The sequence below is a fragment of the Protomyctophum parallelum genome, assembly GCF_964188405.1.
Source record: "Protomyctophum parallelum genome assembly, chromosome: 1".
Taxonomy (NCBI): Eukaryota; Metazoa; Chordata; class Actinopteri; order Myctophiformes; family Myctophidae; genus Protomyctophum; species Protomyctophum parallelum.
Window position 1 is genome coordinate 9,921,552 of NC_139697.1, and position 14,575 is coordinate 9,936,126.

Sequence of the window (14,575 nt, forward strand, 5' to 3'; positions counted from 1 at the left end):
GCCATGGTATAGTGTGTAATGTTCCTGTCTGACTGTAGTGAAATAGGGACAATCGACCATATCCATACAGCATTTATCATACTATGGTACGGTTTGTTTTACGAGTCACATTGTGCAAGTGACTAAATTGATGGAATTGTCTGAATCTAGCTATGCCAGTGGTCCACAGTCAAAATGGCTATCCTCTATTTTCCTCCCCGTCTGTCTTACATTGTTATCCTTTCTCCCCCAAACTGAAAGCTTTCAGCGGGAAAGCCCTGCTCCTGAATAATTTGTGTTCCGGTGTAACCGTGCTGGCTATGGGTACTGTAGGTACGTAGTGTTCTCAGACTAAACCTGCACACCTAGAAACCTGTCGAGAAAGGATGCACATCAAATATAACTAAAGTAGTTAAAGAAAAACTAGTACTAGTACCTAGTCATGAACCTAAAACTCAAAATGCAAGTTAATTATGGCACCTGTATGATGGTCCATGTATGTCAACACATGCATGCACGCAGTGCGCACACGGCCATTATCAGAACCATGTCAGTTGCATTAACCTGAATGTGGAACGCATGTCTGTCAGACAGGCGTTTTTCAGGTCTGATGCATGCGTTCGCACACACCCCCCCCCCCCCCCCACACACACACACCCTGAGGCTGAGTAGTGGTCTCCATATGTTCAGTCTGGATAAGTGACAACAACCTGTTTGCCACAAGTCCCTCGCTTATCTCCTCTTCCCTCTCCTTTCTTCACACCAATGACAGGAACTTCAAGCCTTTGCGTATGTAAATATTTATGTATCAGAGAAACGTGTGTGTGTGTGTGTGTGTGTACGCTGTCTGTGATTCCGTTTACATCCAAGCTCCCGTCAGAACAGTTGCAGCAATGCCTCCGGTCCCCAGTCCATGGCGGTTTGAGCCACGGCAAACACGGCTGCCCCGAGGGTAGCCGACAACCCCCACACTGCCAGCTTCACCATTCGCCCTCCTTGTCCCCACACGGGGCCCGCGTCCCTCTGTAAAGCTGGCTGCAGGCCTGGGTGTCCCGAGGCTAGGAGCAGAAAGCAAGGAGGGGTCAACGATATATATGTATAACGATACACGTTATTACGGAGCAGAAAACATTATCTGAATGCAGTGGAGCTTGTGCTGCCCACAGCATGCAAATGGAGGCTCCTTGTAATAGTTAGTATAAACATACAGTACACCTTAATTGGTCTCCGTTAATGCTACAGCCATAGCCATGTTTTATAAAGTTTTTTGATAATTAGTGTAATTCCCGAGTGAAAACAATAATAATTTTCATACAGACAGTCCGTGGGCAGAAACTTCCAAAACTATGGCTCCTTAAAATGCAAACACCACCACCGTTGTAAATATTTGTTACATGCACAAAAGCTAGAAGTTCCTCCCTTGACTCCTTCAAAACTGCTCTCAAAAGGGCACCTCCCCCCATACTGTACTTTTTTCTTCCCTTTTTTACTTTCTCTATATGATGATTTCGTGTTTTTTCATAGAAGTGTATATTTGTACGTCGTTAAATGCTCTGATGAATTGAAAATGGTGGACCCTGTTGTAAATAAGTCTTAGTGCTTTATCATGGTTTCATCTACAAAGTAGCAGTTATTGTATTGACTTGTGCTTTCGTTTGAAATGTACCCATTCTAAAAAAAAATATCAATCAATCAATCAATGGCGCACTTGATCAGAAATGTGAATATTCTGGGCTACATTTAAAATAAGATTTTAGTATAGAAATTGGGCAACTTCAAAACAACATTGTATAGCGCGTGGCTTTTAGCGAGGACTCCAGTTATATTGATATTACCGTGCCTGGTGCTTTGGGCCTCCCTTTGCCGTCGGAGAACAGAGTCTGGTCTCTGGTGGAGAGTGGAGAGCTGGAACGACTGGAAGGTGCTGATGCATAGACTGGAGAGAGCACAGGTATTATTAATTACAGAACTAAAATGTTTTGTCAATTTAACTTTTCGTTATTTTGTTCATTTTAGTTAACTGGAAAAAATATATAAATGAGGCTTTACAAAAATAAATTGAGTATTATTAACTAAAACCAACTAAATACGCTGATCTACAAGCTCACAACGCACCACAATGGGACATATCGCCTATTTTAGCTACTTTATTTTTCTTACCCACAACAAATTCCCCATATTACACTAAAACGAACACTAAAACGAATTAAAATTAACAAATAAACTAAACTTCCAAACAGCAACTGATTTTTATTTTAAATAAAGTAAACACTATAATAACCTTGTTGGACACTGTACATATAGTGGCTAAACTCGTTTTGATGCTCTAAACCCATTCTGGGCGGGAACCCCTTTTGGTGTTAGCATTATGTTATGCTTTAGCTATTGAAAAATAGCAGATATACAAGCTCATAGCGCGCCACCGAGTGGCGCGCTACGAGCTTGTAGGTCTGCTATTTTTGAAAAATCGAAGAACGACTGACATAGAAACATAGCTTTTTCAGAAAACTGTCAGGATGTAGAAGACATTTTTAGAATCCAAAATGGGTTAAATCATTTTGCTGGGGACCCCCTGGCTGGAACCCCCTAAAGGATCCTTGGAGTCCCCACTTTGAGAAGCACCGGTATAGACAGACGGAGACAGTGAGACTGAAGGGTGAGAGAGAGAGAGAGAGAGAGATGGTGCCTGGTGGAGGGTGGAGAGCGAGACGGGGTGCTAACAGCGAGTTAACAGACATTTGAGAGGAGAGAGAGAGAGAGAGTGAGAGTGAACTGCTGACTCAGCAGTTCCTTTGTACAGGAAGTCTAGGGTGATGCATTATGGGACATTGGTATTTGTTTGTCAGTCAAGGCCTCCTGTCAGTGATGTCACATCCTGCCCTGAGCAATGACTTTGGATCACACAGAAGGAAGGACACCGAGCGAGACAGAACAATAAGAAAACGTGTGAAGATCATGTGTCTGTACTCTGCGTGTGCGTGTTCTTATGTGTGTGTGTGTGAGTGAGTGAGAGTCTGTGTGCGTGCGTGCATGTGTTAGAAAGAGAGAGAGAGAGAGAGAGATAGTGTGTGTTTTTATAGATTCTACAGCACACCCCCATGGTCAGTATGTAAATTACGTTATAGTTATATTTTAAAGTAATAATTTACTTTACAATATTGCTGTCTGTGTGGAGTAATGTATTACTTATTACTAAGTTATTACATTACATTTTGTGTTACTTTCACAAATTGACCCGACGATGGTCTGGGGACCGAAATGTCACAAAAGATATATATTATCTTGCGAGTTCAAGACAGGAATCTCTCTATTGTTGCATTACTTTCTCTAAAATAGCCTCAAAAGAATGACTAGGCATTCCAAAAAGGAAGTAGATAAGTGAGTGTTGCCTGCAGCACGCAAGCACGACCTGCATAAACGGATAACATTTCTCTCTCAGTCTCTCATCACATCAGCTGCAAAATTGTTGATACATCCCTCCAATTTTTTTATAAAGTAGTTGAAATGTGTTGGGAATTGAGATCCTTAGCCTGCTGGCAGCATGCACAATAAATATGACATTGAACATTGAACTGTGCAATAACATTTTTTATATTCTAAATCTGTTAAATCATGTTTCGCAGTCAAGTCTAGCATCATTAAAGCAAGTGCCCTGTTAGTTGACAAGTTAAGCAGTTCATACTGTAGGTGTTATTCCTCACCCAGACTGCAGCGCTGCCTGCCTGGCAAGTAAGGAGGGAGGGTATTGGTCAAACAGAGCCTGGGATCGACCAATCAGGAGTTCGTATGGAAGGTCCTGAGGGATGCGAGAGAGAAGATGGTGGACCATGGCCATGTCACACTCTGTCTGTTTCACCTCTTTTTCCCTGTAGAGGACGATCTGTGTTGAGGAGAGGAGGCAAGGAAAGGGCACGAGAGGAAGATTTTACAGAAGTGAAGGAAAGTAAAACATAATAGGCCGCCCTACGCCCATGATGTGTGTTGTAATGAAACATGGAGGAAATATGAAGTAATATTAGACTGCCTCTTCACCAGTGACAGCTAAGCAGCCCCAACAACAGGCAGATGAAGAGTTAACCCACACGCTGTGTGAGGTGCCAACCTTGAAGGAGACATGAACTACATTCTTCTCCTTTGGTGTTTCACACACATCAAAGAGAATGCTGCCTCCGCCCAGCCCCTCGCACGCACGCGCGCACACACGCACGCACGCACAACATCAGTTGCGAGCACATATGGACACACATACTGTACACACAAAACAAAGGGATGCACAAACACATGCACGCACAAACGCACATACACTCGAGTCTCCAGGTGTGAAATTTCCAACACAGTCGTGTCAGAGAGGCGAGGAGAAGGAGACCAATCCAGGAAAGAGAAATAAAAACCCAAACCACCTTTAATTCCTTTCCCTGCTTTTCTCTAGCGCTAACCTCCTCTCTCTCTGTCTCTCTCTCCCTCTATTATGTTCTTCTCTTTATTTCCACTGACCTTCCCTTTCTTCATTCCTTCCCTATCCCCCTTTTCCCTCTCTTCGTTAGAACCCATCTAATTAACCCTGTGACCTCACAATGCTCTGCCTTACGGTGTGTACATGTAAGCGTGTTGTAGTGTGTGTGTGTGTGTGTGTGTGTGTAGTGTAGTGTGAGCATGTTATTGTGCATACTGTACAAACTCATCTGGAACACTCCCCATTGCAATCAGAACTGCAGGTTCACTCCCAATCTACCACCGTAGTCTGAAAACTCACCTCTTCAGACTCCACCTTAGCCTGTAGCACTTGCCCTAGCTTCGGGGCAGGCCTCACAGGCGTATGCAAAGGCTAAAATATGTAATTTAGATAGCATATTTTGTAGACATAGCATTGTAGTGTATACTTATAGTTTTGTGTTAGGTTCTTAGTTTACTTTTGATCCTATATGACTATTTCTATGTATTTGATATTACCTTGTGTTGTTCTTGCTTACTGTAAATCGCCCTGGATTAAGAACGTTTGCTAAATGCCTAAATTGTACCGGTAATTGTAAATTGTATGTGCTTGATTTTCCCCCAAGGGCTTTAGCGAAGAGCTCATTCTGTGCGTGTGCAGTACATACATGCAGTACATACAGTAAATCCTCAATTACTGAGAAAATAAACCATTTCGTTTAGCCTGTTTCCTTAGTATGGCCTAATACTTACAACGTAGATAACTGATTTTGAAAATCAGTTCCTTTCAGTGAGCCCCAGAGCCGTACAACAAAGGCCAATGCCTCTCCTTGTTTCCCTAACGGCCCTTCTCTCTTTCAATTAGATGTTGTTATCCAGAGCGGCTTAAAAAGTGCAAGATCAGAGCAAACAACATGAACCCTAGTCAACAAATGACAGGGTGAAGTAAATGTGCTATAGAGTAACTGCAGGATAGGTAGTTACCGGTACTTTCTAATGTAGGACCTGTAGCTTAGCAGGTAAATTTTATAACATAGCATCTGTCTAAATAAGATACTTGGCATCTGCAACATACAACATACAGTACATGTATCTAATAACATTGAACAATTAACCAACATAGGTTAGCACTTTCTGTCCCCTCTCCCAAACAAAACCTAAATGTGCGATTCTATTATTTTCTGAAACAACTGGAAAACAACTTTTGTGTCAATTGATTAACAATTTCAACCTTGGTAAATGGTGTATTTAGTGCCTTTATCCAAGGCGCTATCCATAGTGCATTACATTCACCCATTCATTCATACACCGATTGCGGCGGAAGCCATGCAAGGTACCAACCAGCACATCGGGAGCAATTCAGTGTCTTGCCCAAGGACACTTCGACATGTAGACAGGAGGAGCCGGATTCGAACCGCCGACCCATGGATCATTGGACGGCCTGCTCTACCTCCTGAGCCACAGTTGCCCTTTCATCCTAATTTATAGATTTAGACACACACACACACTCTTCTGTATCAATAAAGGCCATACCGTGGCTGCGAGGTAGATGGGCATGAGGGGATGTGAAGCGAGGAAGAAGTCGTAGAGTCTGAGCGTGTGTCTGAACTCTGATAAGACGTGGCCGTACCATGTGATCAGCCAGGACAGGGCGAAGATAGTTCCCACCTCCGCTCTAAAAAATAAAGTTACACATAGAATTAACTTCAGCTCCTAATTCATCATCACTATAACCAACCAGCTCAGTAGCTCAGTTATCAAAAGGCATTAAGGCAACGTGTACATGTACAGTTGTATTCTTATGTCTTCGTTTTCTTACCGTTTTTTATTAATTATTGCACTAACCTTACTACACCTAATCCTAAAATGTGTGTCAGAATCACACTATCCGTAAAACAAACCCCTAAACCATCAAATAACCTGAATCTTTTCATCCCAACTCTAAAAATCTTTCTTATCTATAAAACATTACTGCCTCATTGGGAGCCGACACATGCGGATATAAGAACTTTGACGCCATCTGGTGGTCAGCAATAACAACTTTTCACATAACAGTTCATTTTTGGATCCACACGTTTCTGTACCTGACCATGAAGTGGTGCAGTTCTGTGTCCACCCGTTCCAGTATAGGCATCAGGTAGTTTAGAATGTGTTTAGTACTGTCCATAGTAGGATCCATGAAATCTCTAGAGAGGCAGTGAGAAAGAGGCAGACAGCGTGAGTGAGACTAATGTTTGATATGCCACTCATGTTTGAGACTAAAACTTGTTCGCTGAAAATAGCTGATCTACAAGCTCTCTACGCATCGCACCACAGTATGTTGTGAGCTTGTAGATCTGCCCATTTCAGCCTGCAACACCTGCACGCCGCATGCGACACCGCCGTGTTTGAAATGTCTACAATAAAACAAAAGCGGCATGGACAACATGATATTCTGCACAGAGAACAATACTCCAAACGCCAAACCTGAGGTGGTGATTGGACAGCGTGTGCAACATGGCGACGGCCGGCCTGATCCCAACCACCAATAGGATGGTGACGCCGACATCGTGGTAGCCTTGGTAGTAGTGGAGCTGAGGGTTGTTCTTTAAGACCTCCAGCATGAGGTCTATGAGCTGCTCCTGGAGCACTGCCCTCTCTGTTGCTGGCATGCCTTGGGAAGGACATGAGAGACACAGCTTTAAACAATCAGGAGCAAGAGTGTAGTCAGACAGCAAGCAACAAACTAAAACGACTGTTTTTTCAGACACTGATGCCAACTGTATGTCTCTGTCAGTGGTCAGATAGACACAGAACATATATCTGATCATTTGCTCTGTCAGTTCTCGATATTCACATTACAAGATAATCAGTAATAAAGTGAATACTGTACATTTTTACACCTTAGCAGATGTCTGCATTTTAAGGCCTGCCCTGAACACAATAAGGTGTTGTCGGGCAATTGGGTGGTTGAGAAGCGACTGTACCCGATACATGGTCATACTTTGTGCTGTGTGTCCTGTACCTGATACCAGGTACCTGGTGGTAGCCAGGCATTAGCGGGACCCGATCACAAGATTCAGTATGTTCAATCTGCATCGGGGGTTAATTGCGAATGGAAAGCATTTCCTAGATGTGTGCGAACCAGAACAATGACGACAGCAAGCAGAGAAAGATAAAGTGAGTCTTGCAGAGAGTCTTGCACTCTACAAAAACTCATTTATGGCAAAAGAATACAACGATTGACACATTTAATTGTAATGGTTGATTTTCAGTTGACTTTTTTTGCAGGTTTTCCCACGTTAAAAACATCTTCATATATACTTTCGATGTAAAGGGGTGGTATACAATTATTATGGTAAAGAGCCATTATTTACTCTCATGCAGGCACAGAACAGTGCCATCAGCTAACCGTCAGCTGTATTATGAGCAGTGTTTGGGTGCGTGCACACTTGTTAGACAGCTTGTTCTGTCTCAGCCCTTTAAAAACCTTTGTTTCGTTTTGTTTTGCTAAATGAGACTTGAAGGCAAGCGCACAGACTCTCAGAGCTGTTTGTTACCTTTAGGGAACCTCTTTGTTGACCTCCTGACGTCCAGGAGAACCTGGTTATAGTCCTTGTGGTTCTCCCGCACATCTCGAGCTATGGCAAATACATACAGTATTTAAATCGTTTATTTGTTTTGATTAATGATGTAATATTTGTAGGACACCTTTCAAAGAAAGATATTTTTCAAATGGCACTAGACGATACATTAAAAAAACATACCAGGCAGTAAGTAAGAAAGAAATAATGTAAGCTAAGCTTATATTACTATATCCTGTTTTATATGGTAGCTTATTTTACAAACCTGGTTTATATGGTAGATCATATACATTGATGTTGAGCAGTTTGGGCCAGACTCTCCGTCTCAGGTCATCAGCGAGCAATCCTCCCTCACTGGATGCTGCTCTTCTGAGGGCCTCTACGTCCACTGGATCACTAAAGATTAAAATCATATCAGTGTCACTCTTCGTCTTCAAAGTGTCTTTTGTGTTCATTTAACTCTGAAGATTGTACACATTACAGGTCCTTTTGGTTCCATTGGTTCTCTTCAGAGTTAAATTAACACTATTATTTTATCCATACACCTTGCAACACATTTTCAATGAGAGGCGTGTGTTTATTTTGGACGCGCAGAGAAGTTGAGGTGCGTCTTTTCACAGGTGCGGTCCTGTGACATTTTAGACGGGCGGAGAAGTTGAGGGGCGATAACGCAAGTGTCTTTTCACAGGCGCGGCCCTGTAAAATTGTTTGTTTTGTGCACACTAAATGAACAGACCTAGTATATCAGAAATGTCGCTGATCCAGGCGACAACGCCTGCGTCACTCGCTCCCTGTCTGAAAGGACCTTTAGACTTGGCTATTGCAAAGGCATCTGCACTGAATTTCAATTAGGACTGCTTCCTGAAGATTGTACCCTGACTCCCTGAGACAATGCTGGAGGAGACAGTTAAGATAACTCTTGTCCGATAACAATGCACAGTAGTGGAAAAAAGCTGTTTCTGCTTTTTCACCAAAAACACCAGCTCATTAATATTCCTGTTAGCATCAGTGGGTGATGCTAGACAGTAGACACACTAGCTCATTATACCATACCAATTATTTTTAATGAGAGACGAGTTCTAGATGGGAGTAAGCTGTATATCTAAAGCTGAGCTTGAAGTTTCAAACATGTTTGATATTATTGTGGCTGCATTCGAATGGTCTGTGAACAAATCAGGCTCAAGATGGGATCTGTATTACCAGATAATCTGAGCCAAGCATCTGTACGGACTAGATTGCTCATCAAAATTTCGGGAGAGTGAATCTGGGATCAATCTGAATGTAGTGAAAACCCAGCTTAAGTATAAATATAGAAAATGTTGGCATGGTTGCCTCTGTCATCAGTGAATGGGTTAATGGGTTAACAGTTGCTCTGAATAAAGTGATGGGGATATGACTGACATGGACGACATTAACCTTTAGTTACAGACTAGTATAATGCACTCATCCACAGACTATCTTTGCCATAGTTATATCTAACCATGGCAATAATAATATATATAATATATAATTATAATACTATTAGGTTCAATATTATACCTTCTATAATAATACAGGTATAGCATGCATACAGTAACAATGTGAGCATTGCTGCCAACCTGTTTAAAGCCTGGTGTATCTCAACCAACTTTCGGTTCTTCCTAGACTCATTTTCTGTGGAGGAAGGAGACGGAGAGTAGAGGTGGATGGAAAGCAGAATTATTAGGAGGAAGAGCGCAGGTGAACAAAGAAAGAATGGAAATGGAAGAGTGAGAGGGACAGCAGGGGAGATCACCATACGTTATAAATAGAAACTGTTAATCATCTGCACTGAGCAAGCATACACGTGTGTAAGTTATCATATTGGTGGAATCCAGTAGGTATTGGTCAATGACGCACGCGCGCGCGCGCACGCACACACACACACACACACACACACACACACACACACACACAAGGGTCAGGGTAACCCTAACCCTGTGAATATCAATCAATACTGACTGGAATAGCTGTATAATTGCAAAAGACAAGAACAAAGATTCGCTGAATGAAAACTTGTCCAGTCAGAGACCCTCCTAGCCCCTCTCGGAACCCTCCATAAAGCTTTTCTGAAATTTGGATGAGTTTTATGTAGGGTCCCTGTTCATAACTATATTTTCGTATGGGAATTTTGGAACGCGGACATAAATATGCTCCGTAACATCGTATCTGCGCCGTTTTAACAGCCTGTTTTCCTTTGAGGGCTTCTGAATTCGTGAACTATAAGTACCTATACATTCCGCTGCGAATATCTCCTGTGGCGCGGAAGCCGTTAAGTATTTTTAATCTTTGTTTGACCGAGTTGGTCGCTTTATTTCTTCTTGTTTGTTTACCGTTTATTGTACCGCCTCCCGGTGTGCGGTTGGCTTGTGCCGGCTACGTCCCTGCCTCTGATCTGCTCTGTCATAGCTATAGCGCCACTAGCTAGCCAGATAGGCGGTACAATGAGGTGTCAATAAACAAGGAAGGAAGAGAAGAATCAAAGCGACCAAATCGGTCAAACAAAGATTAAAAATACTTAACGGCTTCGGAGATATTCGCAGCGGTATTTATAGGTACTTAAAGTTCACACATTCAGAAGCCCTCACACGAAAAGAAGTCCTGAAAGAGCGCAGAAGGACTTATCCGAAGTTGTTTACGTTTATATATGTGTGCGTAGCCGGTGGCAGGGTGGAGGTGGAATAGGACCCAATGCTCTGGGTCTAAAAAATGTCAGAAACTTCAGTAGCATTGGGTTCTGCTTGTAGGGCTAAGACCCTCCTATCGTATATCATTCAGCTCTGCAGAATTCCTGGCCAACAATTACATATGACAGTAAAGGGGTTATTGTCCAGCTGCACTCCTGGTATGAAACCATATTGTGCAGTACATGTATTAATGTAGATCGGAATGAATGAAACAATGAAACATTTAAACAGCTCAAGAATACTAATCAATTGTCTATAGGTGGTCACTGTATTCAGGTTATTCCTGTATTCTGGAACTATATGGTCATAGAACCAAATTATGGACCCTATGTGACAATGGTCATTTAGGTCCCATGTTGTACAGTGTAGCGGTAGGCGGTAGCCTACTGTACACTCATGGAGCAAAGATTAAGTTAACACTGATCTTGCATGGAAAAGTCCCACGTATTCTTCAGTTATCTGCCAGTTCAAATTGCTACTTCCAAGTCAGCCGACATTTCGCCACGCGAGCACTTTACTTGAACCTTATTAGGAGACTCAGTTCTTTAAGACCATATATTTGTTATATTTCGCCACGCAGCGCAAAGTAAGATCACACAACGATACACGTTTCTGCGAGCAGTGTGAATAATAAAAACCCCAATTTATTTTGGGTTGCATAATGCATTATACCGGTAGATGGATCATCTGTCGTTTTAACACACAGTGTCAGTCTGTCAGACCAATCTTACCTCTTGTGACAGGAGGTCCATTGCCATTCTCCTTAACGTTACCTCCTCCTGCGTTTGTCTTCTTTATTTTATGTCTCCTAGGCTTTTTCATCACCGACAAAACTGTCCTTATTCAACCACAGTGTTTACGATCTCGTGCCATAGGAAGAGACACAACGACAGTAAGGTTTCAAACAGTTAACAGACAGACACAACTTGAAACGCAAAGAACAGCTGTCTGGTCTGGTGTGTCTGGCAGTGGGACTTTGACAAGCGCAGTCTAGCATGAAGAACAGGAGGCAGTCTGCTACTCTGATTGGTTAGAAATGTGACGCTAGCTAAACCCGTACATGCTATTGGTTCTGCTCTCTGCGGATCAATCTACCTTGATTGAAGTTTTGTTTTGATGTCCGTGACCGCTGTGTGCGTGTGTGTGTGTGTGTGTGTGTGTGTGTGTGTGTGTGTGTGTGTGTGTGTGTGTGTGTGTGTGTGTGTGTGTGTGTGTGTGTGTGTGTGTGTGTGTGTGTGTGTGTGTGTGTGTGTGTGTGTGTGTGTGTGTGTGTGTGTGTGTGTGTGTGTGTGTGTGTGTGTGTGTGTGTGTGTGTGTGTGTGTGTGTGTGTGTGTGTGTGTGTGTGTCGGCTTGCTATTATGATGACCCACCCTGGCCACACGGTGTCACTATTTACTCTTTTGATTGTATGACTAAACATCAGCAGCACAGGGAACTACAACCAAGCTGTAAAGGACCTGAGAGACAAGGCAAAAAGGGCATTCTATGCCATCAAAAGAAACATCAAAATAGACATCCCAATTAAAACCTGGCTTAAAATACTGGACTCTGTGATAGAACCAATTTCCCTCTATGGTTGCGAGATCTGGGGACCATTAGCAAACCATGACCTTGAAAAATGGGATAAACACCAAACCGAGACCCTACACACAGAACTCTGCAAATCCATTCTCAGTACCCAGCGAAAAACACCAAATAATGCATGCAGGGCAGAATTAGGACGATACCCACTCATAATCAAAATAAAAAAGAGAGCACAACCACCTAAAAGAAAGTGACCTAGATGCACTCCATAACAAGGCACTCACACACAGTGAAACTCTAGAGAGATGCCCCCTCAGCCATCTGGCCCTGGAACTCCGGGCACAAACACAAACAGAGCCACGAGATAGAAAACCCATTGGACTAAACCAAATTATAAAACAGCAAAAGGAAAACTATCTGACACATTGGAAATAAGCAACACAAAAGCAGAGTAAACTAGAATGCTATCTGGCCCTAAACAGAGAATACACAGTGGCAGAATACCTGAGCACCGTGACCGACCCAAAACAAAGAAAAATCTTAACTAGGTACAGACTCAGTGAGCACAGTCTTGCGATCGAGAAAGGCCGTCATAGGCAGACCTGTATCCCGAGAGAAGACAGACTATGCACCCACTGCACACAAAATGAAGTGGAAACCGAGCTACACTTCCTAACCATCTGTCCATTGTACCAAGACATCAGAGACACATACTTCCCACAGATTACAACCACACACAGAGATTTTGAAAACATGACCAATGACAAAAAACTCCCATATCTGCTGGGCGAAGTACAACAATGTGCAAACACAGCAGCAAGATTTGTGAGTTGCTGTGATAGGAGAAGGATATCAAATGGAACACAACCACCTTAAAGACTAATCATTGTGTATATTCCTGCACTATACCTGCATCGAGTGACCTTGGTACATAGAATTTGATCTATTGAAGATTCTGACCTTCAAATGTACATCATTTTTGTTTTGACTGTATTGCTGTATTGTTGTATTGTTCTTTATGCTTTGGCAATGTAAACGTATGTTTTCTCATGCCAATAAAGCCCTTTGAATTGAATTGTATGCATTCCATTCTCTATTTACACTCCTTACAATCAAAGGGGCTTTATGACAAACACTAAACAGTGTACATTGCCAAGCAAATATGAAGCAAACTGTCAAATTAGGTATATAAATATATTTTACCTCACAGTCAAATGTTTATTTATTGTATTATTTCTTTCCGCTTTGGCCTCCTCTTTACTTAATATTATTGGAATATTAAGGAATGGACATAAACAAAACAAAAATCTCTATGAAATCAAGGCTTCATGTATTTTGTTTAAATTATTTTTGGTGAACTACCCCTTGGTGGTAGAGCTCTTTCACCTTTTTAGCAGCATCAGTGTTCAAATGTCCTAATAGTTATAGTCTTCTGTTTTAAAGCTATCTCATTGTCTCTTTTCCTGCAAGATGTGTGTGAATAATTTGTATCCCACGATTTTGCAACCCATTTTTTTCCCCACCCATCAATTATGTAATGTAATCCTTCCTCTGCCAACCTGGGGGGCAGCGGACTGATCTCATGCTTCCTTCTATGCATGAGGAGTCCAAGTTGCTTCTTTTCATCTGACAGGGGGGGTCCCCGGTTGGACATAGCATGTGGAAGGAAAATGTTATTTCAACCAGTTTCTTTCCCCTCCATCAGGCGCCCCGGCTGGCCAGGGGGAGGTAGTTTAGAGACCAGGATTACTGCATGTTTTTGGGGGACACGGGGGGAACATGCAAACTCCACACAGAGTGGAGGGCCTTTTCGCCAACCCCACCTTGGGTGTGGGCACTGATGACGCGGAGGAGAGAGCACGCCCCCAGCACCCACAGCGTCCCCAGCGGGAATCAAAGGGCCTTCTAGCTAGGCTACCGACTCTGCCACCGTGCCCCCGCAAGATGTGTTTTTAAGCCTGTTAAAATAACATGAGAAATATCCCCCTAGGAGGCTACAGTACCAAGTTGTCCTATATCAATGTGAGACGCTTACTGTAGTTGGTTTGTTTACTGTTGAGTGAGAAAACAATTTTGCACATTAAGCTAATCATCTGGGGACCCCCTCGGGGTCCTGGGTCGGCACACAGGTTGAGAACCAGAGGTCCTGGCCTCTGACCAGTCAGACTGCCACACATGCATGTGCAGTTTGTGCACCACTTGGTCTACTCACTGAATGTAGCACCGTGTAGGGGGATATCAGTTTTCTAACCAAACCTGGCAACCCAGTTTTGAACTGAAGTTCTGAACTGCAAGGCTTCCTTCACCTCGGCGTTCTTTCCCTCCAATCTGGCAACAACTCGTCCGGCGTGGCGGCGTCAAATCATTTCAAT

General features: G+C 42.8%; 1 protein-coding gene across 1 annotated transcript; it reads right to left on the reverse strand.

Moving 5' to 3' along the window:
- Window positions 1–647: 647 nt before the first annotated feature.
- LOC310862341 (TBC1 domain family member 20) lies at window positions 648–11,634 on the reverse strand. Its single transcript, XM_083770198.1, has 10 exons — window positions 11,410–11,634; window positions 9,572–9,626; window positions 8,239–8,369; window positions 7,950–8,030; window positions 6,877–7,063; window positions 6,495–6,596; window positions 5,944–6,085; window positions 3,681–3,859; window positions 1,815–1,915; window positions 648–1,037 (listed from the first exon to the last, which is right to left on the reverse strand). The coding sequence occupies exons 1-10, from the start codon at window positions 11,498–11,500 to the stop codon at window positions 856–858; spliced, it is 1,251 nt and encodes a 416-aa protein (XP_083626324.1). The 5' UTR covers window positions 11,501–11,634; the 3' UTR covers window positions 648–855.
- Window positions 11,635–14,575: the final 2,941 nt, after the last annotated feature.